Here is a 26,328-nt window from a genome sequence, read left to right as displayed (position 1 = left end):
TATATATAATTATATAAATATCAAAGAAAGATAAATATACACACACACACACAATTTTTGTTTTTATACCATATGGGATAGAACTTTGCCCTAAGCCTGTTTTGATGAAGCTATATTAGTTCAGCTGTGCTTTTTTTTTAATATTTATTTTACATTTTCATTGATGTGGAAGGGTGGAGAGAGTTTTTTGTACACAAGTAGTAGTCCCTTATTCTCTTGCCACTAGAGGTTCCTACCCATTCCATAGGAATGTCCTACTGATCATGAAGAACATACTAAATTATTGCTGTCTTTGAAATTTGTTTCACTTGGTTGCAAGAACACCAGTCAGAATCACAGAAACCAACAAACGAAGATATCTTCTAGCCAGCAGTTCTTACCCTTTTTTGATTTGCCATCCTTTTAATAAGTGCTTTGTAAAAACATTTAAGCATGCACAATAGGCTTCCTTGTCTTAGTCCCCCGAGGCTAAAAATCACTCTTGCAGTCAACTTGCCCAACATCAGATTTCCAAACTTTAGATGTAAAGGACATGTTGATAATCTGAAATTTGGAGGTTAGCTTCAGTTGTTGCATTATCTTAAAAACATCTAAAATTAATGAACTTTTTTCTTCTGCCTTTTTACTAACACTATGCAGTTACAAACACTAATCATAAAAGTAAATTGGCCTAGGAAAAATTTTCTCCACTGAGATGTAGCCCAAACAGTGGAAAAGCCTTAGGACCCTGCCCTATCCTATCATCTGGAAAACATAAGATTACTCCTCACCATACATTATTCTGTAATTTAATTCATCTTGATTTTACCTGAATCTAGCAACAGACATCTTATTACTTCTCATGGAAGAAACTCATTAGCAGACCATTATTTTCTGTGCCAGTAGAATGAGCATAGTGCACTATCTTTTCTTCTAGCCAGATAGTTGCATAAAGTTTCATTTGTTCTCTCCTTCTCACATTGTATTAGGTGGTAAAATGCCAACATCAGGTGTAAAAATAATTATAAATTTACTTTATACCAAATCAGACATCGATACAATTGCAGTAATTACAGGTACTACTCTTGCACTCCTCTGTGGCCCCGTGTCATAATAGATATAAAAAATTAATCTCTTCTGTACATGCTCCAACAATGACTTATCAGTCAAGATGGACAAATATCAGAAGATGTAGAAAGTGCAGTTCAAAATGCTGAATGTTCACTGGGCATGTAAAATCCACAGTCTTACAAACGTACAAACATTAAGATATTTGCTTTCTAAAGAGTAGGATGGCTGACATAGATCTTTCCTGTTTCAACTTAATCTCACATCACAAACTAATGGACAAACATAGCCATTCCCCGCAGTCTCAGCAGGTGAGAAGTTTATGAATCTACTGCATAATAATATGAATTAGAAAGCTTTGCCAACTGAGATTAGTGTCTTAAATCTGCATCCACTGGGATTTTTTGTGGGATAGAACTGAGACTAATGGCTGCCTGCTGTTTCTGGCACTGATAACCTATCTACACTGCAAAACCAAGCTGACTAGCAACTTGTAAATGAGTCACCGTCCCTAGGGGTGTTTAAAGAAAGGTTGGATGTGGTACTTAGGGACATGGTTTAGTGGGTAATATTGGTGGCAGGGGGATGGTTGGACCAGATGATCTTGGAAGTCTTTTCCAACCTTAACGATTCTATGATTATTTCTTAGACAAATTTCGTGCCCACGTTCTGTGCAAAAAGAATGTTATGTCATACAGCTTCATCTGAAAAGAACTGGTGTTTGATAGAGTTGTCATGATTATCATGCATTTTAGTATCTGTGAATTTGTGTGATAACATAAAAGCATCTATAAATGTCATAGTGAAGCATTGATTGCCTTTTCAGCAGTATCTTAGATTAAGATTTTTTAACCAAGCCCTTCCAGATATGTATAACCAATTCCCCACTTACCTTTTCTATTCTCTCATCATCTAGAGTTAATGCTTCTTTTCTCCATCTGGGATGAGTCTACTTTTGCAGTATTTTGGAATCTTCATGCAAATACAAGTGGTTGCCCTTATCTGCATTAAGGAGATAAAGGCCATTGAGCTACCGAGAGTAAATGAAACCTATTTAAGTGAGATTTAAAAAAAAATCTCTTTGTCTATACCTGCAATTGTAAACCAAGGTAAGCACTAATTCAGTTAGAAAAACAAAGAGCTGACAACCACTTGCCAAAAGGAATCTAGCTGCTAAACTAAACATGACTGAAATCTTACCATACGACTTCAGAACTTACTTCATGAAAGTTCCTAAGCATCCTTTCTTATCTGTTTCCCTTAAATCCAGGTCAAAGATTTCCCTAGCATAAATTAGTATTTTTAATGAACATTATACATGTTCCTCTTAATTTTATAACCTAGATTTTCCATGTTACAATTTCTTTCACTCTAAATAAACCATTTTGTGTTGGTTTGTTTAGGACTCGATTACTGTAATTGAGGATGTCTCAGTGTTGATGTATTGCACATTTCTCCGTCAATAATTCCTTTAGCATGTTAGTCATGTTCTCTATCTACAGTTCTTTGACATTTCCCATAAGCATTTCAAAAAATGACCTTTGTATTTTGGCATGCTTTCTAATTTTAAGACCATCAATACTCGCTATTGGGAAAGAAAACACATGATGTTATTTTTCAGACCAATTGTAGCAGTTGCTTGCTTTTATATGTTGTTTTTTTTTTTTTTATGTCCTGTATGAAATACTTCCATAAGAGCGTTGCTTTATCTCATATTACTATACCTTTTCAAATCTATGTTCCAGCCTACACTTTAAACTACAAATTTCCTATAAATGCTAATATTCAGATAAATAATTAAGATAATGCACATAGTTTGCTAATTGCCTACGTGCACATTCCTGGATCATGATGATGCACCTTTTATTTTGGGTTACTTGGTTTGCTTTTCATATGACAGAGTCTAAGAGCCCCCACAAACACCCTGAAGTTCAACTGACAAGCAGCAACCTGAATGCAAAGCCTTTATCTGCATTTTGCAGATAAAGAATTTTAATCTTTCATTAAATATATCCCCAAAATACTACTATTACTCACTGGTTCTTGAAGAGCATGGGCTGAGCAAATTGCTTTTTGGACAAATAATGGTTAACCTAAACAAAGCTAGGCAATTCTGTAGCTCATGTCCTGCATACGCGAAAGTACACAAGGTTTTGCCTTTATGAAAAATGTTTCATTCATATTTTCAAACTATTCATTTGTTACTCTCAAAAAATATAGAAGAAATGCAATCTGAACAAGATGGTCATACCTGTCAGCCTCTAATTTAGACACAAATTCTGTATTTGGCAGATTTGAAACATTAAAACATTAAAAGTAGATCTTATCCTGAAACTCCACTGCAGCAAATATTCTCTTGGAATTGCTTAGCCCTTAGACACTTCCTTCCAAAATCCCTGATTCCAGCCTTCCTTTTATCTGAGCGTAGTGGGCTGATTGTGTGAGTTTGCACGTCAATTTAACTGTTTCCCAACTAGATAAACACTTGGCAGCAAACGTTTGGTTTCAAACATTGCACAGACTGGTACAATACCCTTTAAATGGTGTCAAAAGACCCACTGTTTACTGCAATGCAGGGCTGAAATTTACAATGGAGCCCAAAATAATGCAAAGGATCCCCCTTAATTATTTTCTGTCCTCTTTACTCTTATCTCATCTAGACTGTAATCTCTTCAAAGCAGGGCCTGTCTTTTATTCAAATTTTGCATGGTAACAGGTAGATTGTCAAAAATTAATCATTAGCAAACTCTGTTAAAGAAAAACCTCAGCAGAAGGCATACAGGACTGCAAAGGCTGGGATTTCTCTGAGGAGGCCTTCATGAACCTGTGAATATATCGTCCTATTAGTTGTTTGTAAATTACTATTTTAAGCAAGTATATGCAAAAATGAACACAAATTGAGCACACATACACATTTACATATAGAATGGCTAGGAGTCCCGGTCAAACAGGTTCTTGAAGATAGAGGAATTTTGTTACATATATTAAGTACATAGTTTTTAGTTATTTCTGTTTTTTCTTAGATATACAATCACTGCCTTTTACTAAGGAACACTAGAAAGGCAGCACCATCTAGTGGTACTAAAACCACAACATAGGATTTTCAGTGCTTTGAGGAAAATTACACTTTAGAGAATATAGGGGAAACTCTCAGATGAAATTCTTTTTAAAATCGCTGTGTGACATACATGTGTAGGTTGTTTTTTTCTTGTCGTTGCTGTTGTAGTTTTTTTTTTTTTAATTCAGAATAAACATCAATAAACCATGGGAAATACGGCACATCTGCAAGTTCTGTTAGTAAGTACTAATTGAAAGAGCAAAAGATACGACTGTGTGCAATAATCACAGAGGATAAAAAATATTTTGTGTGTCTGTATGCATACATACATATATATGTATATCTGGTTTTAAAATATTTACTGCTCACACCTTCCATCTAACTTTATTTACTATACTTGGTGTAAAATAGTAAACACACACATCAGGTGTCCAAACTGCTCTCTTGCCTTGTTTCATTTCTCTCATCCTCCCCCATCATACAAACAGTCCCCAGCTGACCTCTACAGTTCCTTGGCTTTGATCTCATATACACTTCCACATTTTACCTGCTTGGTACGGTCCCAAAGCTTGCACTCTGTTTGGTCCTCCTACTCCCCTTCCCCACCCTGTGCACAGCAGCACAACTCTCCTGCCTAGCTCCCAACACACCCCCAGTGCCTACTTCTCCATGCTCACAGCTGCCAGGCTTGCTACTCTCCATCTTCACAGCCACATCAACGCTGGGTACTTAAGTAGCTCTTAAGTTTCATTCACCACTGGAATACAATTTTGCTGTAGTTGTGACTACTTCGTCATAGATTCCCTCCAGACCTACGTACCTACAACAGAGCAATAAAAAAACAGAATAGACTGACTGAATACAGCAATTCTAGTTTTGAATGTATGGATTAGCATTAAGAAAAAAAGAGGAACTCTTAAAAAGCACATACATATATTTAAAAAGGGAATTTTATGTTTCTAAAATTCCAGTTGCAATGCTTTCATGAACCCTTAAACTTTTCTTGACCATATACATACACCAAAGCCTTTGCTTTCCCTCCTTCACTCCAAAGTACCCAGAGAACAAGATACTCCTAATTACACCTTGAATCTTTAGTATCTGAATTTTGATGTTTTTGCGTGAGTTCTTCTCAAATTCTGTAACTGCTGGTATACGGCTGTGTGGCTATGTTCTTCAAAATACTTATAGTCACTACTGCTTTGTAAACTAGTACAATTTGCATTGATTTAAAAACTTTAAAAAATATGCAACCGCAATCGTTATTCAAGCAGAAGGTCACAACAGAAAACAAGAAGACAGAAGAGTTGACCAGAGTTCATTACACAAGATTTATAACCAAAGAATCACTTTATATAATTCTTTTCACCATGTTCCATCTTTAATTTCATTTTTTCCCCCATATCATTTCTCACAGTAAATTTATTCGAGCCTCTCATTCTCCTGATGGCTTGAAACCTTCTACGTCAGTTTACTCATTACTAGCTGGTGATGCTTGTTTTGGGCAGCATCGTCCTCTACCTTGAGGAGTAAACACCTTAACTTGAACATATCTGTAGAGAACATTTATCTCCTCTCTCAATATTCACCTTTCTAGATTGACCACGTGAATATTTTTGTTGAGGATACATTTAGTCTCTTGTAGACATCCATTTACCTTTACCTCCTACCTAATCTAACCAGCAAGTGTGTAATTAAGCCATGTGTCCACAGCCATGTGTCCACAGAAGCAAGTTCTGCTATGACAGAAGTGGTGACAGCTTTCAGATGTGTCAGTGCTGGATCTGCAAGCTTCTGGTCTGCTTAAGTCACAGGCAGGCAGAGTAAAAGGCATTGCAGATATAAACCCTTTCTCCACTCATAGAAATGTTCTATATTGACCCGACAATCTTAGTAGCTGCCTCACCTGTTCAAATCAAACTCCATTCCTGAACACATAACCAAACTGTACATTGCACTACAGATGCGGTCTCACCTCTTCTTCCCTAATCTCTACCAGATATGGTCATCGGATACATTTTAGGCTGTAATTTTCATTATTCCAACACACTTGCAATTTACAGTCATTTAGGTCTTCCTCTATATATTTCATTTTCAACTAGTGAGCTCCCCAAAATAAGTTATTTTCACTCCCTAAATAGATTTTTTATTAGATTCCATCCTATCCTTATTACTACATTCAAGGTTCTGTTTTTCATTTTTCCCCTACACCTTCTGACTTTAATCTTTATATCATTTATACTCTCCTATGTATTAAGCAATTATCATTAATCAAAACATGACATTAGAATCAGTCCCAGAATGTTTAGGTAACTTTGCCAGCAACTTTCCTCCATGATGACAGTACTCTTAATGATATTTTCTCTCCTTCAACTGGGTCACTGCACACCTTTAATTGTTGTATTAATCCTCATCTTTTCTAGCCGAGCAAGTAATTTCCCATGCAGTAATGAACCTTCCAGTTCTATCCAACAAGTCAGAAACTTTCCATCAGAAACGGAAGAAAAATACAATTATAAATAGCAATTAAAATGAGAAACAGGACTTGTAAATTCTGTATAAATACTTTATTATGTGTAAAAGACAACTTACATGTTCTATTAAAACAAAATTCTATTAAAACAAGACACAGGTTTACTGTTTTCATGAAAAGGTTCAAATCCTTTAAAGAGCATTTAAGAATGTCTCTTCCCTCTTCCACAGTGATCTATTAGTTAGGAACTGACATCAAGTAGAAAATGTCCTGCAACATAGCAATGGCTGGGGCTTCTAAAGATGCTGTGACAACGCGAAAAGAAGGCCCTCTAAAGAATCAATATTTGGATTTAGGGCTTGGGCCTTTGGTCCTAAGGTCAACAAAAACTGTCAGAGTTGTTTAGTCAAATACTCAATCCACAGACTTGAACAGACCTCTGCAAAAAAAAAAAAAAAATCTCCTATTGTTTGTCAGCTTGCTCCAGCAGATACAACTCTGTTCATTCTACTTAAGATTGAAAATAACAGTGGGACAGAAAATAAATGGGTATAATGTGAATTCCTGGAAAACAGCATCAGAAGGCCAGCTCATTCCAGAAAAAAACCCTCCACAGATTACCTGCTTTTCCTGTAGTACAAGTATATGCTCAGTACAGGACTAACGTTTTAAAGTCATGTAAACATTTAATCTTCCTACACATGAGTTTTGTTTAGTATTATTTTATATAAGAGAACCATAGGAAGGAAAGGAATTTTTTTCTTTTGTCAAGACTTTGAAAAGGCACTACAAAAAGTAACCAAAACACTATAAAAATGCGTTAGCTACACAGAATTTCATGTGTACCGTTTTAATTAAAGTGTATTATTTCATTCATAACTTATCTTTGACGTATTATAGCTAGATGAGAAAAGAAAAATGTAATTTTAAATATTGAGTTGCACAACTTTTTCTAACTCTACATATGTCTGAAACTTTATCATTATCAGTATGTAAACTACCTCACAAACAACAGTCAAAGCCTGCTTGACATGTAAACAGTTAACTATACATTATCACATAGATAATATCATGTTAGGATATGCAGGTTTGAGTGTTGTTCAAGGCGTAACATGGTCCCAATGTATAAGGTTTCTCTCAAAAATGAGAATGTACAGTGATACTAAAGTTATCTAAAGACTGAAGTCTCATGCAAGAGACTTTTGTTAGTTGTCACAAGAAAAATAAAGCCAAAAAAAACCCACCATCTTTCTGGTATCCCCTCTTTGTATTAGACACTAGAAGGAGAAAAAAAAAAAAAAAAAAGTAGAACATCCAAATATTTCAATAAACACAATTCCATCTTACAGAAGGCAACTGTGCACCTGCCTACGGGAACTACATGTGAAGTTTCCAGTTCTTATTGTTGAAGAACTGTGAAGATAGTTATTAGTAGTATTTTAATTAAATGATAAAAATGTAACAAATTCTTCATTTTTATTATTTACACTTGGTTTTGGCGTAATATTAGCTAGAACACTGAAAGTGGCTTGTGCTGTTCCACTCAGCTTTTGCTTTGGTGATAAGAACAACGTCTAGGTTCATGACTCTACAATATGACATTTAAACTCTTAAGATTTTTTTTTTTAATCATATGGAAACTTTTTATGGGGATTATGTTTGGATAAATTTTAAATTGCTCTGAATTTTGAGTCTAGGCAAGTTGACAAGTTGTATTTTTTTCAGTCATTACTTTTCATATCATTAAATATATGTAGTGTAAATGTTTTTACAGACAAGAGAAAAATGATCTCATAATTTCAATGTTATGTGGAAATTTTTAAAATGCACACTGGAAGACACCAAACAAAAACGCAAACTCATAAATGCAGCTAATTTGCATATACCATAGAGTAATCTTCTTGCTCTCAAACAGACTCACATGAGTAATTAACTTTTATGGCAAAGCAGTGTAATAAAACTACTGAATGACACCAATGTGTCTGAATTTCACTTTGTGTTTTTCAATGCATGTGTTGTTACAGTTCGAAATAAAGAAAAATAAAGAATTTCAGTGCAAGGAGGAATTATTTTAGCATGTATCTTCATGCCTTTAGCATGTAATTGTCTATTATAGGAGAGGTAACTTTTTTTATGTTCTGCCGGGTCTAAGGCAGAGCATAATACTTGATCATTTTGCCAAGTAAGTACAAACCAGAGAACACACACGATCAAACATCCATAAGATACAAGCCTGTTTCCACAAAAAACACACAAGTATTTCCAAAACAGTTGAGTCTCACTTTCTGTCAGAAAATCTCACATTGATGGAGTCTCCAGGTGTTAAAAGTCCATGGGTTTTGGCATGAACTGGTTCAGTTTTGGGAGAAACGTTGATTTCAAAATTCTGAAGCAACTATAAAGACAAATAAGACAAGTATTAAAAAACCTGAAAAAATACAGATGAAGATTAGATGAAGAATTCAGAAAAGAAAATACAAGAGACTGTCACAAACAAAATTTCTGTTATCAATTTATGTCTTCTGTTCCACTGAGTGCTGTGATTCCCACACAGAGAGAAAAAAAAAAAAAGTTGAGCTATCAGTCTGAACTATCAAAGAAATGAAGGCCTCTTTCAAACCTTGTGAGCTTTCAAACCTCTAGGTACTTTTGATTTCAATTCCTTTACTATAAATCAATAAGTACAATTATAAAACAAATAAGTAAGCCCCAATTTCATTGCATGCGTTTATCTTCCTGGGCAGACGCAAAAAACAAACATGAAACAGGACTATCCAGTACACCGAGTGAAATAATCATAATAAGGCAAGGAAACAGATACAAGATCCCTTCCTGAATAGAACCACTCTAATTTGTGGTTCAGTTGCAAACATAAATCATAGAAATGGTGGGCTAAAACAAACCTCAAGAGGTTCTAGCCCACCACTGTTTGAAGCTGAAGACAGAATACTTCAGGTACCTTTTTTTTTTTTAAACAGCTCTGCATGCATTTTATAGGTACTTTCATCTGGAACAAGTTTTATTAATTGTTAGAATAGGACATGTGAAAAATACTTCCTGAAGTCAGAAGACATGATTCCTTCTATATCTGTGACATTAGAGAAGTAATCAAATCAAAGAAAGAAATGAGACTGGTATGACAACTTCTCGTCAATCAGCTCCATGCTTTGTGTACTACTATTTTTAAAATGCTTAAATATCTGGTGCTTGTAAATGAGCTGTATAGTATTTTGTTTCAATTTCTTCCCAGAAAACAAAAGCAGGATCTCTATTATTTCCTTGATCCTCCTCTTCAAAAAGAGGAAACTATGTTTGCTTTATTCAGTCCCCTGAGAGCTATCTCATTCTGAGTTCTGAAAGACAGTTGCTAATTGTTTAAAGATTGCTTTAGGTGCTTACTTAAGGAAATTTAAAGGCGAATTTAATCAAGTTTTGCTTTAAATAGATAAAATGTGGATAAATACAGTTATAGTTAAGTAACTATATATAGTTTCCAAATCCTTGAGTTTTGACAGCACAAGCCCATTTCAGTATTTGAGTTAAAGGTAGCCTTGTAAATGACAAAAACTGGAGCAGCTGTTGGGAAAGCTTTAGGTCATGAAACAATGGAAAACAATATATGTTAATATGTACTATTTACCTATGCAACTATATGTGTAGCTATATATAAAATGATAATAAAGTAAAATTAGAAGAAGGAAAAAGAAGGGACAGAATAACCACAGAAAATAGAAAAAAAAAAACACAAGAATTTAATCTCATTATTTATGATAACACAATGATCAGAACAAGGATATAAAAAACATTTCACCTGTTCTCATGTATTGAGTTCTTTGTAAATAAAATACTGTAACTGAGCAGGTAACCATCCTAATATACGTTAAAGAAGGCTTATAAAAACCTTTTGTACTAAATCCATACATTTCCTTAATAATCTTACCTTTAGTTTTACTTCATTTGGATTACAAAGATTTTTTCTTCTGCCATGTAGTTTAACTAGTATGCTACTCTTCAAGCATGATTATTTTCAATTTTTTAAGCCTTTGCAGAATGAGCATGCTAGACAACACTCCAAAACAATGTTTTTGTGCACAATAAGATATCCAGAAATGGTATACATAGAAAAAAATCATACCAAAACATTTTTCTTCTTCTAATGCTGTCATACATTTCTAACCTGAATCAGTGCAAGATGAATTTCCAGTTCTGCAATTCTTTTTCCAATGCAACTTCGAATGCCATAACCAAAGGGGATGGAACCAAAATTGTCTACTCTGTCCAAATTATCTTTCCTCAGCCAGCGCTCAGGTCGAAACTCATTTGCCATTGGGAAATTCTCTTCACTGTATGAAGTAGCATAATGACAGAGTGCCAGCTGTGTCTAAAGAAATAAATGTTATTTATACTTATCTAACTCCAATACACACACACAAAAAAGCGCATTTATACTTTTATCACTTTAGGGTTATAAAAATTAAGTATCTTTGAGTAATTCCAGGAAAACAAACAAAACAAACAAACAAAAAAAGCACAATTAGAGAAGATCAACAAGGAAGGAGATTGGAGCAAAAGTCACAGGAGCTGGGAATTGTCTCAAACAGGTATTATGAGAGAAAGGGAAAAGACACAGGATAATGGAAAGAGAAATAATGAAAGAGCGTTAAAAAACATCTCAGGGGAAAAAAAGAAGCAATAATAAATGATTTTTCCAAATAAGTTCTAAGGGAAAAAAAAAAAAAAAGAAAGGGATATTTAATTATATTAAGAATCCTGAATGTTTCAAAGCAGTGTTGCTCCAACACAGAAGTAAAAGGGACTGTGTAGTCAACTGGAAGAGTTACACAGTTCTACCTTGTTCTCTGTGTAATATTTGAACAATAGAAGGAAATATCCATAATTTTAAAAGGAAATCAAGGTTTCTAAAAAGGGAATTAATAGGCAAAGAACTAGAAAAACTGGCAAAAATAATGAAATTCATACTTTTTTTTTTTTTTAAATAAAATTCTAACATTGCACAGAGATGTTTTCAACAGATTCCACCCTCAGGAATATCAAGTACAAGCCACAAGGTTAAACTTGATTAGCAGGTGAGGAACCAAACCTATTAAAACAACGAAAACAGCAACAAGTCAATTATAAAATCAATTTTTGTCATATACGTGGGTACTGTTATAACATTTTTGTCCTAATGCTCTAGGTCAGTGAAATCCTTTGAAATCAGTGAAGTGTAAATATGTTCCAACAGATTACATCTCAGATACAAAAAATAAATCCTGTTCTCTCCAGAAAACTGCAACAGAACCTACCCCTTTAGGTATCAAGTATCCTCCAACAATCAAATCTTTCTGGGTCACTCTTCCATTTCCTGGCAATACTGGGTATAACCTAGAGACAAATATTTAAGAGAATTTCAAGAGTAAAGCTAATACAACGTAAAAAGTTTAGTTTCCAATCTAACATGCATTCAGAGCGCAAAGGTTCTTTGAAAGTACAGATCAGTTGGGAGATAAAAAGACCTTGAAACATCTGTGAGAATATCATTAATACTTGAGAGAAATATATAAACTAGTAACTGGAGGTAGAGCTATTTGGTCTATGTGTTTATTTGCTTTATACATGTACAAACGGGCAATCAGTTGGTCAAGCTGGAGTTTTTTTGTTTGTTTGTTTTTTTAACACTACAGAGAGATGAAAAACACTTGTTGAAGCCTTCTTTAACACCCTCTTACTCCTCTCACCTCACTATGAACATTTGGTATAAACATTAAAAAAAAAAAAGCACGTCACATGCCTTCAATTTAAGTAAAGAAGCTTAAAATGAAGAAGCAAAGTACCACTTTGTAGTGTGGGGGGTGGAGGAGACTAGGTTATTACAGTCCTTTCTACAGACTAATACTTAAAAGGCCAAAATCAAACTTTCAATTACCCGCCTTAACAGACATGTCCTAAATATGTGATACTAATTTTACCGTACTTAAAAAGCATTAAACATTATATAAGCTATCATATTTCATTCCCTGGATATCCTTGGACACAATACTGCTACAGTAAGTAAAAGCAGAAGGAGCAAATAATAAATATCAAATACAAACATTAGCATTGACTCAAAATTCATTACAACCAAATGGAATTATTTTTTTTAATTAACGATTACAAAAACCCTTACCTCAGGGTTTCTTTCAGCACAGCTCTAATCAAAGGCAATTTGGGGACATCAAGAGCAACAGGAACTTGGTCTTTCCCCAGGTTATTGACTATTTCTTCATAAACACGTTGTTGAACCTCAGGGTGCTTTGCCAACAAGTATGTCGCCCAGGACAAAGTAAAAGAAGTCTGAGGAAGAAACCACTACCATCATCATTAAGTCCAACAAGAGCAGATTAAAAACAATTTCAAGCCAAGAAAAGCAAAGTGTTCCCCTATGTGTTTTACGTTTATGGTTATAAAACTGACTGGTAATGATTAACATCTGGATTCAATGGGATGTTGTCAGACTCCACTATCTCCTCCTTCAGCCCTTTTCCGCCCAAATATCCTCCATATATCAAAACAATCCATGCTGATACTTTCTCAGTGAAATATTAAAAAGTAACAGAAAAAGCAAATGCCAACAAAACTACATAAACAATACTGAAACATAAACACACTAAACAGCAACCTGTGTTGTTCTTAGCATCTTACAGCATTTAAGACAGATTGTTAACTCTACCTTAATTTTCTTGAATAATTTTAAAATGTGTTTGTTTTTCTACTTGCATAATGAAGACAGACAACCAGTTTCACTTTCTTAGCAGTAAACAGTTTCATTTTTAGCTTCTCACTCATTGGTACAGCAAAGCTGAATATCACATTGTATGGGTATGAGTTTAAAAAAAAAATAAAGCTGGAAATGTCTTATTTGGGGCTTGCAATTCATCATGATGGTGACCTTTTATATCATGTTCAAACTGGGGTATAGTGCTAGAAGTAATTCTCAGAAGCTTTATTTTCTTCTTCTTGTAATATTGAGTTGTTGTTCCCTGCTAAATACAACCCTGCCCTATTCCTCTCAGAGCTCAGAGGAGCTGGCAGTTGTGCCAACTGCATACAAAACTTCCTGTGATGTAAACACTGTTTCTTCCCTGGTTCCCAGCTCCTTCATAACCTCTTAAAAATTAGCACTTTTCCAGGGACAGCCAAAATGCTTTGTAGCCAAAAGCTGCCTTACAATTTTGTTGAAAGCTTTTATAACCCTCTAAACCGCCTTCATTTTCTGTGATAAAATGAGATCTGAAATGACAGCAGATGGGGATAAAAAAGGTTCCCTCAATTTTTGTCTTGTGCCGGGAAATGAGGAAATCACAAGTGCCATACTCTCACAAAATTGTTGCCAGCTGAGAAAGTTGCGTCAAATGGAAAGAGAAACTCATTGGCATGAACTTGAACACTGTCCTTATAACTTACTGAAAACTTTGTCACACTAAAAGTGGAAAATTAAAGGTCTGAAAGATTAGAAAATGAATAGGCAGAATAACTGTGCTTTACTTAAGAGCCAAACATCAAAAAGCTCTCTAAACTCATAAGCCCGTGGAATATTTAACGAACAGAATGATCTTCAGCATGTAAGCTTTACATACGCTCCTTACTTTGGAACTCAAAAGTATTACCATTTTGTTTTGTTTTCCTTAGAAACCTTACAGACTTTTCTTAAATTCAAAAAAAAATAAAAAATATCTGTATTCAATTACCAAGATTTTTTTTTAAAAAACTTTAAAGATACTTTTTACTTAATCTTTTTTACTTTAAGATTATTAAACACAGCCCTACATAGCGCTCTATTAAATAGTAAAGTTCTTTTAAAAAAAGTTTACATTCATTTATAGTAACTCTGTTCACTGATACTCTAAATCCATATATATAGCATATACAATACAGTAATTCTTATTTTCTTATTCTTCTGATTGCCTTGCTGCAGTCGATGCTAAGCTGCACTGCTTCCATGTAACAGGACTGAGAAGAAGGGAAGATATATACATGGCTTTTACATTTGTCTGGATGACAAATGCATCATTTGGTCTAGCTTGGCGCACTTGAAATGTTTCCCTAGGGGTAACATACCTTGTACTCCAGTTTAATTAGCGCTGAGCCCCATCACCATGACTCTGCCTCAGCCTGGCTGACTGTTGCCATCTCAAGTAGAGGTAGAGTGAACTCATGTTCACCTGTGTCAGTGCTGGGCTAACATCCCCCTTCCGTGCCTGTGGCCCCCGTCCTAACTGCAGCAGAAACCAGGCACCTGATCCAAAACACGTGTCCCAGTTGATTTACTACTGACTTCATTCCAGTAGGGAGATTAGACAGAATAGCAAGTTATTTTCTATCGTATAAAAGATATCATGACTTAAACGTGTCAGAAATTATGTCCTTAAAAACAACACGCACATCCCTCCTGTACTCCCAAAGGTAGCTGTGGATGGTACTGTGAATTGATTTACAAAACAACTGTGCTCAATAAAAATGATAACAAGCTTACTGTGTCCACTCCTGCCAGCAGCATTTCAGTCATATTGGCATAAATCTCCTCCAAAGTAAGCTCCTTACTCACTAGGAGGTATGTAAGTAGCCCACCATTCACTTCTTCTCCTTGGTCCAGTTGAGACTGAATAGCCTTCAATTTGTTGTCAACATGGATTTGACCTTTGGGATTCAAAAAAATTGTTAGGCCTCCATTTCTATTTTTCAGCTGGTTCCATTCAGTAACTTCAGTTCCTCTACTCCCTTATGCTATACTACATAGCCATAAACAGATAAAATATTTTAAATCTATTTTCTCAGGGAAAAGATTAAAGCGCGGTGGTGTAGGTCCTTGGGTACTCGTGATAAGGAAAGACTGAGCTGATAGGAGCCTTGGTGACTCTCAGCACGAGAACGCTGAGCATGAGGAGAGGACACAAGAGGCTGTAGATTCTGACTGGAAGCGAAGAAAGCTCAAGGTCAAGTTTTACGCCCACCTGGCTTGTTTTCTGATGACTCTGCAAGAAGTGGTGACCTGTGCAGAGCGTGCTGCAAGTCAGCACACAGCGGCTGTTACAAGATGTTAGCGGCAACCAGGAGGTCAAAGCCACCGAACTGAATCACACTGAAGACAAAGATGAGGAGCATCAAGTAATAACAAAAATGGAAAAACTTCAGTGAATGATATTTTCTTTTGAATGATTTTACCCACAGTCCCATTTATACCTTTGTGACTACAAACATTTTCAGTGAAACAAGTGCTTCAAAGGTGAAAACTCCTCTGAAAATGAGTGTCTCACAGAATGAGCTTACAAAAAGAACTAGAATCGACATATTCCTTTTTGAATTCTTCACAAATACACACATCGCAGTGATATTCACCATTTAATTCCTTTTTTCACAATGGAATTAAAGAAAGAAGTAGCATAACAAGTTTCAAATGGAACAAATTCCTCAAGAACAGTTTTTCACCTACTTTTAGCTGAAGTCTGCTCTTGTTTTTAACCCACGAAAGGGAAAGAGAGAACTTTTCCACGGGAAATAATTTAAAAGTGGCAGTGTAAAAAAGTTCAATGTGTTTTGCAGAAAACACAACCACACCAGCATTAAACAGATTCCCTAATGCTTACTGTACGTACAGATCAATACATATAGGCAGATTAAAAAAATAAGAAACTTAAGAATCTGCTCTGAAAAAGACCTACACAGACCTACCTAGACAAATAGTGTTAATAAAATAAATACAAAGATGCATGCAGTTTCCTAAAATTAGACAGGGAAAGAAGGTTCAGACCTCTGAAATACTCCAGAATATTAAATATATATATATCAAAGATAACTTCTCCTTTTTACTCAGATGACTGAAAGCTGAATCATAAAGTAGTATAAAATGCTTTATTTAAAAAAAGATACTGCAGTACCGTGCTATATTTCTACACCAACTTCTGTGTTTGTATGTGTATATTTAAACTTCACAATGAGTTTAATTATATTATTACTCTGATCATTAGTTAATAGTTCAGGTGGTTTTTTTTTTCATTATCACAGCATCTCTTCCGCTGCAATGCCTCCTAATAATTTTAGGTGAGAAATACAGTAAGTCCTGTTCAAACACACAAAGAACCTCCAGGAAAACAGCAGAACTTTTCTACTACTAAATCTTACTAAATTTGAAGAGTCCGTCCCAGGATCTGCAGAACTCTTTCCAGGGTTTTGGAATAAGAGGACGAAGCCATTTGGGAATAGCACCTGCATACATAGTGGTCTTAAACATACTAAACATCAACTCCAGAGCCTCAATATATTCAACAGTCTGCTGTGGGATGTTGTTTTCCAGGCAGCCCAACCGGCATTCGTACAGAATAGTTGCCACACCTGCACATACGAGATCAAAGAATTTGGTATACACTTCCATATACAGATATTAATAAGGTGAGGAATTAAAATTCTAACATAATTATAATCTTAATTATTCTAATTTCCAAAAGCTTTGTTACTATCACTGCAGCTGTGAGTAGATAAAAAATTAAAACAGTAAAAAAGTAAAAATCCTAGTTAACATCCCAGAAAGACTGTGGCTACCATGTCAGTAATGTTCAGCATGAGAGGACAGCCAGGAATTCCAAGAGAAGCAGAGCAGCCCTCCATTTTCATGTGTCTTTTATTTCTCTTGCACATCTTTCAGCAACTGCCAATTCTTATGCATTTTTTTATTGTTTAGATAGACTTTTCGAAAAATCTAACACACTGGTTCTCAGAACAGTTGACAGTGAGTTGATCAAAAACGCAGTTGATATAAGAAATATATGAGTGCCAGGCACAAGTTATAAATAAAAAGCTAAAAGAATGCGAAGAATTTAACTTGCCAGTTAGAGTGAATCTGTAAGCTCAGAGTTTAAAATTCCATAAAATTTGTAACTTAGTTGAATGTGATTTTTAGACATTAATAATGTAGAACAGACTTAGATTAGTTTGCCAAACAGACAGCCATTTGATGCCGCATCTTCATAGGTGAGCAATTTTGAAGTTCTTGCAAAACTGAAGTTATTTGGATGTCCATCAGCAAAGAGTGCCTGTGTTTTTAAAAGGTACTATATGTAACAGGATCAGGCTGTATGAAGCCAGTCAAAGGAATGTGTGAATGCATATCACCATTAGATCTCTATAAGAACACAGGAAATCCTACCCTAGTGGAGGCCAGAGTTCCATCTAGCACAACATTCCTTCGTTAGTAGTAGCCAGTGCCAGGTGATTTTAAGGCAAGCATAATCTCACATTTGGTATGTTGTAGGCAGGGCAAAGCGCTATCTTTTCCCACAACATACTATGAACAGAATTTAAGTAGTGATTGCTGATCTGGAACTGGGCCAGTAGACTGTTAAATTAACATGTCTTAGAAAGCAAACCATTAGAAGTTTAACACTCTTATTCTTGAGAAATTTATATAGAAACATGGAATACTGAAACTGGTCAGCGCTGTGTCTGTACATTTTGCCTATGTGTCAGCATTTCCACAGTAATTGTCCCTTATTACAAAGTATCGTCTGTTTGGAATCTACAAAGGAATTCCACCGATAGCCACTGCCTTCAGTAGGAAGGTATCTGAACGCAAACTGTCAAGCTTCCCATTTCAGATGAATCACGATGGGGTAAAAGTCATTTATGACAAAAATACCTAAACATAAGCACATCATTTTACATTAATTTTCGCCACAGATGTTATACAGCTCAGACCTACCTTCCATTGAATACTTGAAGAAAAGGTTGTTAACATTGGTCACTGTTTCCCCATCATCCTCTCGACTTCTGAGGGTGTGGATCCTTTTAATCAAATCTGTGATAACTTCATTGACTCCTCCAGAGTAAACAGCCACATCTTGGGGTTTCAGAATTTTTTGCCTCAGTACACTTCGCATTTTTAGCCATTGTTCCCCCTCCCTAGAAGAAATTATTAATGTCTACACACAACTATTCTTAACAATCACTAGCTCAGGGAGAGCTCTGAAATGACAACTGCTTATATTATTGAGATGAAAAATTAAGTAGTGAAATGAAAATAATGGAGTTATGATAACATATACTTGGTATCACGCTCCTACATTTTCATTTCGTACTTATTGCATGTTCACATTAGAATTCAGTGTTGCAACATGTCTATACATCTGAAGGCAATCTTTGGGTGACAGAACTTGTCAACTCAGTGTTCTGAACTTGACATGTGCCTCCAAATTAGTTTTAGTAGTACTTAACATAAGAAATTTAGATTTGCACAATTTTCTTACTAAAATTACTTTAAATAATTATTTGAATGGATAGTTTGCAAACTTGCTTTTGGTTAGAATTTGTATTTAATTGTCAAAGGTAGGTATCACATCCAGATCTGACAAATCAAAAATTTAAGCTAGTACTGTAAATCCCATTATTGATAAATCACTTTCAGTTATGTTAATTCTAAATCTACAAAGAAATAGGACAACAGACGAAGCTTTGAGAAACTATTTACAGATAAAGTCTCCTTTAGATATATTTTGAAATCTTTTTATTGAAGACTAGAATTCTGAATTGTAGCATCTGCCTGCTTGATACAAGCAGAACTGTTGGGAACTGTGGCTCCAGGGATAACTTTCAATTCCCCATGAAGACAGGCAACTGTCTTTAATGAATTTATTCTGAATTACAATGTATTTCCCATGATTTTTTTTTTCAACTGGAATAATGCTGCTGTAAGGTATAGAAACTTACTGGCCAGCAGCAAAATTTAATCTCTTTAACAGACGCTTTCTGAGTCTGTCTTGATTTAAGTTCTCCTCAAACGAAATATCAAGGAACTGTTAGTTTGACTCTGCAGCGCAGCTTAAGATTTGAGGCTGAAGTGCCACCATTAAAGAAATAAACTGGCCATGACTCAGGAAATCGGTTTCCCTCTAAATAAACAGCCTATGTCAGCGCTGACTGTGAGCAGTTCCTGGTGGCAAATAACCACACCCACACATGCACTGTCGGTTTATGCAAGCTTTAAAGCTAGATGACTTTTCTACAATCAGCCATGTACAAAAAGATACATCTGCATAGGGATGCGCTACAGTATAAATTTATGATACAGTGACTTCTCTGCATTAATCTAGTGAGAGGACACTTTGGTGAACAATAAAGTGAACCCAAGTCAGCAAGTCCACACAACACACTGCCAACTTGTTGCAGTCATCTGGATCTGAAGCAGATCAAAAAATCGTATTTGTGCAGTGTTATGCCAAGGCTAGTAAGCCCTGCTCTTATATACTGCTTCCAGATAATCAGTCCCTAAGAATGTTTTAATGTGAGGTAGCTCATTCCACATTCAAACTATGCATTGTTACCAATCCTTTGAAAATTTACAGCAGAATAGACAATTCACTATAAATTGATAGCCTCCTCCTCCCCCTGCTAAACATACAAATATTTCCATGCAGAAGAGAATGAATTCCCAGATGACCAGTACAGTCCTTCAGAAAAATCACTATAGTTTTACAATAAAACTTAGAAAATGAAGGGATAACACCACTTACGCAGAAATAAGTCCCGTTGCTCTTCCTCGCAAGTCTCTGTATTCCTGCCATGATTCCATGTTAGCTCTTTGTGGTGCTCTACCTTCTGCCCGGAGGACTTGAGCAACCATATCTCGATCTGCAATGGATACAACAAACTGGGGACCAAAGTGAGACTTGAAGATCTTTCCGTATTCCTGAGTGTGTTTTTGCTACAATATCACCAACAAAGAGAAACAGAAGTAAAGTATTACTAAGGAAAATCAACAGAAAAGGAAACTGATAATTTGTCACACAGTGACAATCAATGTATTGCATCTAGAGCTCGATTCCTGGTTTTCCCGTCAAGGAATGGTTTGAAATGTCATGGGAATGCATTGAAGTATTACTGTGAAGTATTCAGCAGGAAAACAGAGGGGTCACACTGTTCAGGACCCCTGATTGAAAATACCCAAAGCTCTAAGGCGCAAAAGTGCTAGTGAAACCAAATACCCATAAAATCAAAGGACTTGGGGCACTTAAAAGCACACGTATCTTCAGATCAAGTAAGAAAGAATGTCTGAAAAAAATGGAAAACAAGGAGGTAAGTAGGGTGAATTTGAAAGTATAATACAGAGGGATAATAACTTGCTTGCAATGTCTTCTGTAAACAGACTTACTCTACCAGTTTATTCTTTACCAAAAAAAAAAAAGTGTATAGTTTCTTACATCTAACCTAGGATGATGATAGCATAACAGCCTAGTGAAAAAAATATATTTTAGGACACATTCATCAATGGCAAACTTTGGAGAAAGCCATACATTAATTCCGAAAAAGGAAGGAAAAGTTGAAGTGTTATTCCTGCAGTGAGGTTTGTTTAGTGGCCGATTGATCCACAAGTTATATGATTCAAGCCGGAGGCAAGCAACAGGCAATTAAACAGTAAGCGATGTGTCACTGTCTGAGGAAATCTTACTGATTATTTTAAACAAATTTAATTACAATATTGTTGTGAAACAAAATAACTCCCAGAAATTCACTTGGAGTAGAGGTTCATCATCATGTTCGGAAAAAGAGTCTGCAAAGGAGTTGTCAAAATTTATCATTAGGACTTTAGATTTAAGACAGTTCAAGGTCTTAAAGGTTTTACTTCTCTTTAGAGTAGCAAAATAAGTTAAATTGACCAAATTTGACATGTTACTTGCATCTAACCTAAAGGCATCTGCTTGCAGTTATGTTTGTTATAAATCAAACAAGTTTGATACAGCTAAGCTAGTGAAAATCTAGTGTTGACCCAAGATTAATTTATGAGATACGTTTTAATCAGTACTGGTTACAGAGATGAAACTTTTAATTGCCAACAGTAAATTTAAGACATATGAATTGCCCTTTACCATACGGTACCAAGTGCTTATTAAAACATAATTATTTTTGCCTACTTTCCAAATAAAACAAGGGTTGTGCAATTGTGGTCTCTGACAGTCTCCACTTGACCACTTTCGGAACACATTAGCCAATTTCAGCCAAGTTTAAACACAGTTAAAGGTCTCCTACAACTACATTCTTCCCCTTTCCAACAACCAGCATCTGGATTCAAATGATACATAAACATCTGTCACCCTGACAAGGGATATGCAGCAGTGGGAACTCAACCATTACCATTTCTGCTCGTCTCCTGCTAACCAAACATCACATGCAGACCAATGGGTGATGAAAAAACATTCCCAAAGCAGCTCTTGCCCCAGAGGTATTTTAAGGAATACTGAAGAGATTTAGAGACCAAGAGGCTTTAAGGCAAGCTTGTGGTGGGAGATGAGTGCTGTAAGGAAAATGCAGTGGGGTGAGGGGGATACAGATCACCAATCCCACAAAAAGAGGTTCAACAAATTTGATATTTATGGAACTGTTTTTATCCACTCACGGTAAGGGATTTATCACGTAGGGATGATAAACTTTACCAGAAAGTAAACTGTCAATCGAGTCAATCCAACATATATCAGTTTTAAAACAGAAATGGCTGAGGACTTCTTGTGTTTTCAGCAGAATGGTGATCACTGTATCAACCTGATGTTTAAAGGAATGCCTGGAATTTCTTTTCCATATTTTCTGTCACAACATAGGTTTTCTTTCCCTTATTCCAGATGTTAAAAATATTACACTTGAACGTCTCATACCATTCTCACACCATTTCACACATCATAAGTCCAAACTGTCAGCATCCAAACCCCTTCCCCTCACCTTTATTTTCTTTATACTCATACAGTACCGATGAGACACGAGATCTGACCCCCATCAAATTAAAAATACTTTTCCTTTGTCATAATTGCTGTAGGCATTACTGCTTTGGCCAGGACTAACTGGAATCATGTTACCGAGAACAGAATCTCCTTTGTGAAAAACGCCCGGCTTCCCCACCCCTTCTGCATATAGCGTACGAGTGCTTGTGAGCGCCAAAGGACAACGTTTAAGTAGCTGTGCTGGTTACCAAAGGGTTTCAGATTAATTCATTCCTGATGTGCACTGCATTGTTAAATTTAACAGACTGTTATTAAGCCGGCTAATGCCTGCCTGCATCCAGCATGTTTGCAAACAGGCCAGCCGTGATTTGCAAAGTGATTTTTGAGACTCTAAATAGAATAAAAACCAGTGTTGTGTTACAACTCCTCCTTGTCCTTTCTCCCGCTTTCCTTTCTATGAATAATGTTCACTTAAGAAGAAAATTTCTTATTCAGCTAGCAGTAGTGAAAAGCACGCACTCTTTATGTCTTCTTACATTCTTTCTAATAGTTTGAATAATTTTCATTGTGTTGACTTGCGTACTTATCTCAAGGTAGCCTTGAATTTGGTGTACAAGGTAGGATTTTAGTGTTACAATACTATGGCGAGTGCCTCGCAAATTCTGTGTGCCCCCAGAGCAGTAGTGAAATACAGTAATATAAGAAATATAGCGTAAGAGCACACTTTAGCAATTATAAAGATAAGTTTATCTGCATGTACCTGTTAGGAAGTAATTAAGTCAAACAATTAATTCAGCAGCAGCAATATAGAGCTTGGCCGCCATCACACATGGCTCACCAAACACTGAGGAGCGTGACACTTTTTAGATAAAAAAAAAAATCTAATCTATCTCAGTGATAACTACAACAAAGCCAGCCAAACCCGAGGAACTTATTAGCTCCCCCAGCGCCTAATTTCCTGCCATTTTCTGCCATTTTCCCCCCTCCACACACCCCGCTTCCTCAGCCCACCCTCAGCAGGGCCAAGGGAAGGCGGCTGGGGCCGTCCCCGCTCCCCGAGGCCCCGGGGGTCGCTGCCCGCCCGCCGCGGCCCCTCAGGGAGCCCCCGGCCGCCATCACATCGCGCCCCGTTTCCCGCCTCCCCGCCCGCGCCCACGGGGCCGCCGAGCCGCGACCGTTGGCCCCCCCCGGCTCTGGGGAGGTTTCAAACCGCCCGCCTCCTGCTGAGGGGAGGGAAGGAGGACCCGGCCAGGCGGCCCTGCGGGGTGCATTTATACAAGGGGAGGCCAGGAGAAAGGCGGGGGCTGGGAGACAAAATGGTCTCTGGCTACGGCGGGGGACCGCCGTCAGGGAGCTCGCCCCCGCTGCCTGAGGGAGCTGAGGCGCCTCAGCGCGACCGGGGCTGCCCCCGCCTCAGGGGGGTGCTGCGGTCCGAGAGCCGAGGAAAGCCCGCAAATAGGTAATTTGCAAGTTTGTGAAGCGGCCCAGTTCTAAAAAATCCCGTGGTTTTTTTTTCTTTTTTTTTTTCTCCCCCGAAGAGTCTAAGGCAGCCACGTACACGCATAAAGATGAAAAGAAAGAGGGAGCTCCAGGAGCGGGGGTACGCGCTACGCGCACAAGGGGAAGGGGGGAGCTCCTCAGAGGATGCCCGCCCGGCTGAAAGCCCCGTGCTTGACCGAGACAAAACCGCTAAACCTCCATCTGAAGGGACGCGGAGATTGAATGGGGCTCCTCCTGACCCCGGCTCTTTCATAACAGGAGCGCGGTGCTGCTAGCTCGGGGGTTGAGCAACGTTTTGTGAGGGAAAAGCCGAAGTAACCCCGGCGGGACTAAAATCTACGAAATCTCCAACTCGGCTGTACCTGGATCTCATGAATGCGGCCGAAGCCGTCCTTCCAGAAGAACTCGTAAAGATTGTAGAGGGTGTTGGGTCCCGGCATTTCCTGCAGGCTCTTCACCCTGCCGAGCCGCTGCCGGGGGGGCTCCAGCAGCCCCCCTGCGCCCCCCGAGCCCGCCGCCGGCCCCGGGGCTTTTTTGGCTGCCGCCCCCGGCGACTTGTCCGGCACCTCCAGCGACGGGCTGCTGGAAAGCTTGGGCAGCTGGTGAAAGCCGCAGGCAAAAAGCTCCTGGTAGAAGTAAGTCCTCTCCCATTCAAGTGGCTGCTTGCATGCCGTTGTCAAAACTCTCGTGAGGAAAGACATGGCTTAATTTCAGGAAGGTCCACTTTGTTCCCGCAGCGGCTTGTTATGCGGTTGCTTTCCTCGCTGCCTGCTTTAACTTGTACAAGCAGCACTTCTCCAAACTCTTACTGCATGAGCATCAGTTTACACAGACCATTATTTAACGCTCCCTCCCCTAGGGCTGGAAAAGGGGGGTGGGTCTGGGATGAGACTTGAATAGAACGAACCTATTATTTTGTATAATTCAAATCAGATAAATTTGCCCATTAAGCATGCAGCCAAAGTGTAGTTTTTCCCCTCTTTCCCCAATTGGCAATCTCACACGTGGATTATCTCAACTTTCTCCTTCATTGAGAAGGTAGGTTTAGATTTATATGAAAACATTTCCACATCTGCATACAAGTAGCAATGGTTTTCCACAGTAACATTACAAACAGTTCCTGTAAATTACAATACCCAGGGATGTTATTTGTATTACAGATTAGTCTATCTTTTGGATATGGTAAACCTAGTAAGCAGCTTGTGTCAGCTTTTGTAGAAAATGACATTTTAACTGCATACAGAGTTCCTTACCGCAGCTTTTCTCAATTCAGCTGCATCAGTTTATAATAATACACAGAGAACCCGAGCTCCAACCTGTTCGGCACAATTTCAAAAGCCTTTGTGCCGTCTTCATACCCATTTCTGTATGCTTCTGAAAGTATTAGTGATAATCTGTAAAAATTTGATTATCTCCAGGAACGATGTGGGAGATCACCTCAGTTAAAAGTGAATCGGAAGCTCAGGTAACACTTGAGGACAGAGGAACATCTCAAGCAAGATTCACATTTACGGAACTTACTTTTCCAGCAGTTTAGTCACAACTAAGTTTAATGAGCTCTGTTTTCCTTGCATTCTCTATATTTTTCTACATTTGTATTTTGGGAGGCACAATCTAATTTGTATATATGCTTCGTTTTATCACTGAGGACAACTCCACTGAAATAAATCTCTCTCTTGAGTCAGATGTGCATCATGCTCTTGGTAGATAGAGCATTAAATGTTGCAGGAATAAAAGGCACATGATAAACAGTCTTAATATCTATAAAGTACATACTGGTTTAAGCTAAACTAATGTCTTTAAAATAGACTTCATTATATTTAAAAAGGTCCAGAGAAAAGCAACATAAAAATTAGAAGCCTTTAAACAATGATATATGGAAGAGGTTGAGAGAGTTACTTCATCTGCTAAAGATGACTGCCAGGGGCATAACAACTGACTACAGATGTATACATCTTTTGTTAAAAAGAGACGTATATCAGAGGAAAGGAAAAAATAATCTGCTTAGTTTGCAGCAACAAATTTCTTGGATTAGATTTTCAGGTAGCCTTGCTATCTCAGATATTTCTGGGGTCTCCTAGATATTTCAGATAGCCAAGCTACCCCAGGAAGTTATGTAACTGCTATCACTGAACTTTGTAAGAACATATTTGATAAACATCTGTCAGGCACAGTCTGGGCGTATCACAGTCTAGATTACCTCTGGGGTTTCCTTTTACCATCTACAATTCTGCATGGTGTAGCTACATTATTTCTTTAACATTTCTCTAAATGTTGGTTTTGGAGACACCATTACTTATAAAATAAATACTTCTGGGAAAAAAAAAATGAAAAAAACAGCTGGTAAATGTGGAATTCAGAAAAAGTTTATAATTGTAAGAGAAAGGCTAATTCCATGTCTTGCTTAGGGACAGGGGAGGAGAAGAACAACCGTGAGTATCTCTCAGAGCAAACAGTAAATGCACTAAGAGATGCCTATAGGTGGATTTAAAAACAACATTTATTTATTATATAAG

The 26,328-nt window shown here is 37.2% G+C and overlaps 1 protein-coding gene across 1 annotated transcript in view; it reads right to left on the bottom strand.

The window, feature by feature from the left end:
* Positions 1-24,648, bottom strand: part of CYP27C1 (cytochrome P450 family 27 subfamily C member 1) — a 44,692-nt gene extending 20,044 nt beyond the window's left edge. The window contains exons 1-10 of the mRNA XM_083841966.1: positions 24,175-24,648; positions 20,117-20,307; positions 18,310-18,509; positions 16,737-16,946; positions 15,091-15,254; positions 12,745-12,911; positions 11,885-11,963; positions 10,756-10,959; positions 4,769-8,973; positions 1,940-2,049 (exon numbers count right to left, since the gene is read on the bottom strand). Of these exons, the coding sequence (XP_083698092.1) occupies positions 8,857-8,973; positions 10,756-10,959; positions 11,885-11,963; positions 12,745-12,911; positions 15,091-15,254; positions 16,737-16,946; positions 18,310-18,509; positions 20,117-20,307; positions 24,175-24,513 (1,671 nt within the window). The 5' untranslated portion in view covers positions 24,514-24,648 and the 3' untranslated portion in view covers positions 1,940-2,049; positions 4,769-8,856. The remainder of the gene's footprint in view (positions 1-1,939; positions 2,050-4,768; positions 8,974-10,755; positions 10,960-11,884; positions 11,964-12,744; positions 12,912-15,090; positions 15,255-16,736; positions 16,947-18,309; positions 18,510-20,116; positions 20,308-24,174) is intronic.
* Between the last annotated feature and the right edge of the window lie 1,680 nt (positions 24,649-26,328).

This window comes from Anser anser (genome assembly GCF_964211835.1).
Source record: "Anser anser genome assembly, chromosome: 6".
In the NCBI taxonomy this organism is placed as follows: Eukaryota; Metazoa; Chordata; class Aves; order Anseriformes; family Anatidae; genus Anser; species Anser anser.
Note: the sequence above shows the minus strand (reverse complement) of the source record. Positions and strands in the feature narration are given on the sequence as shown.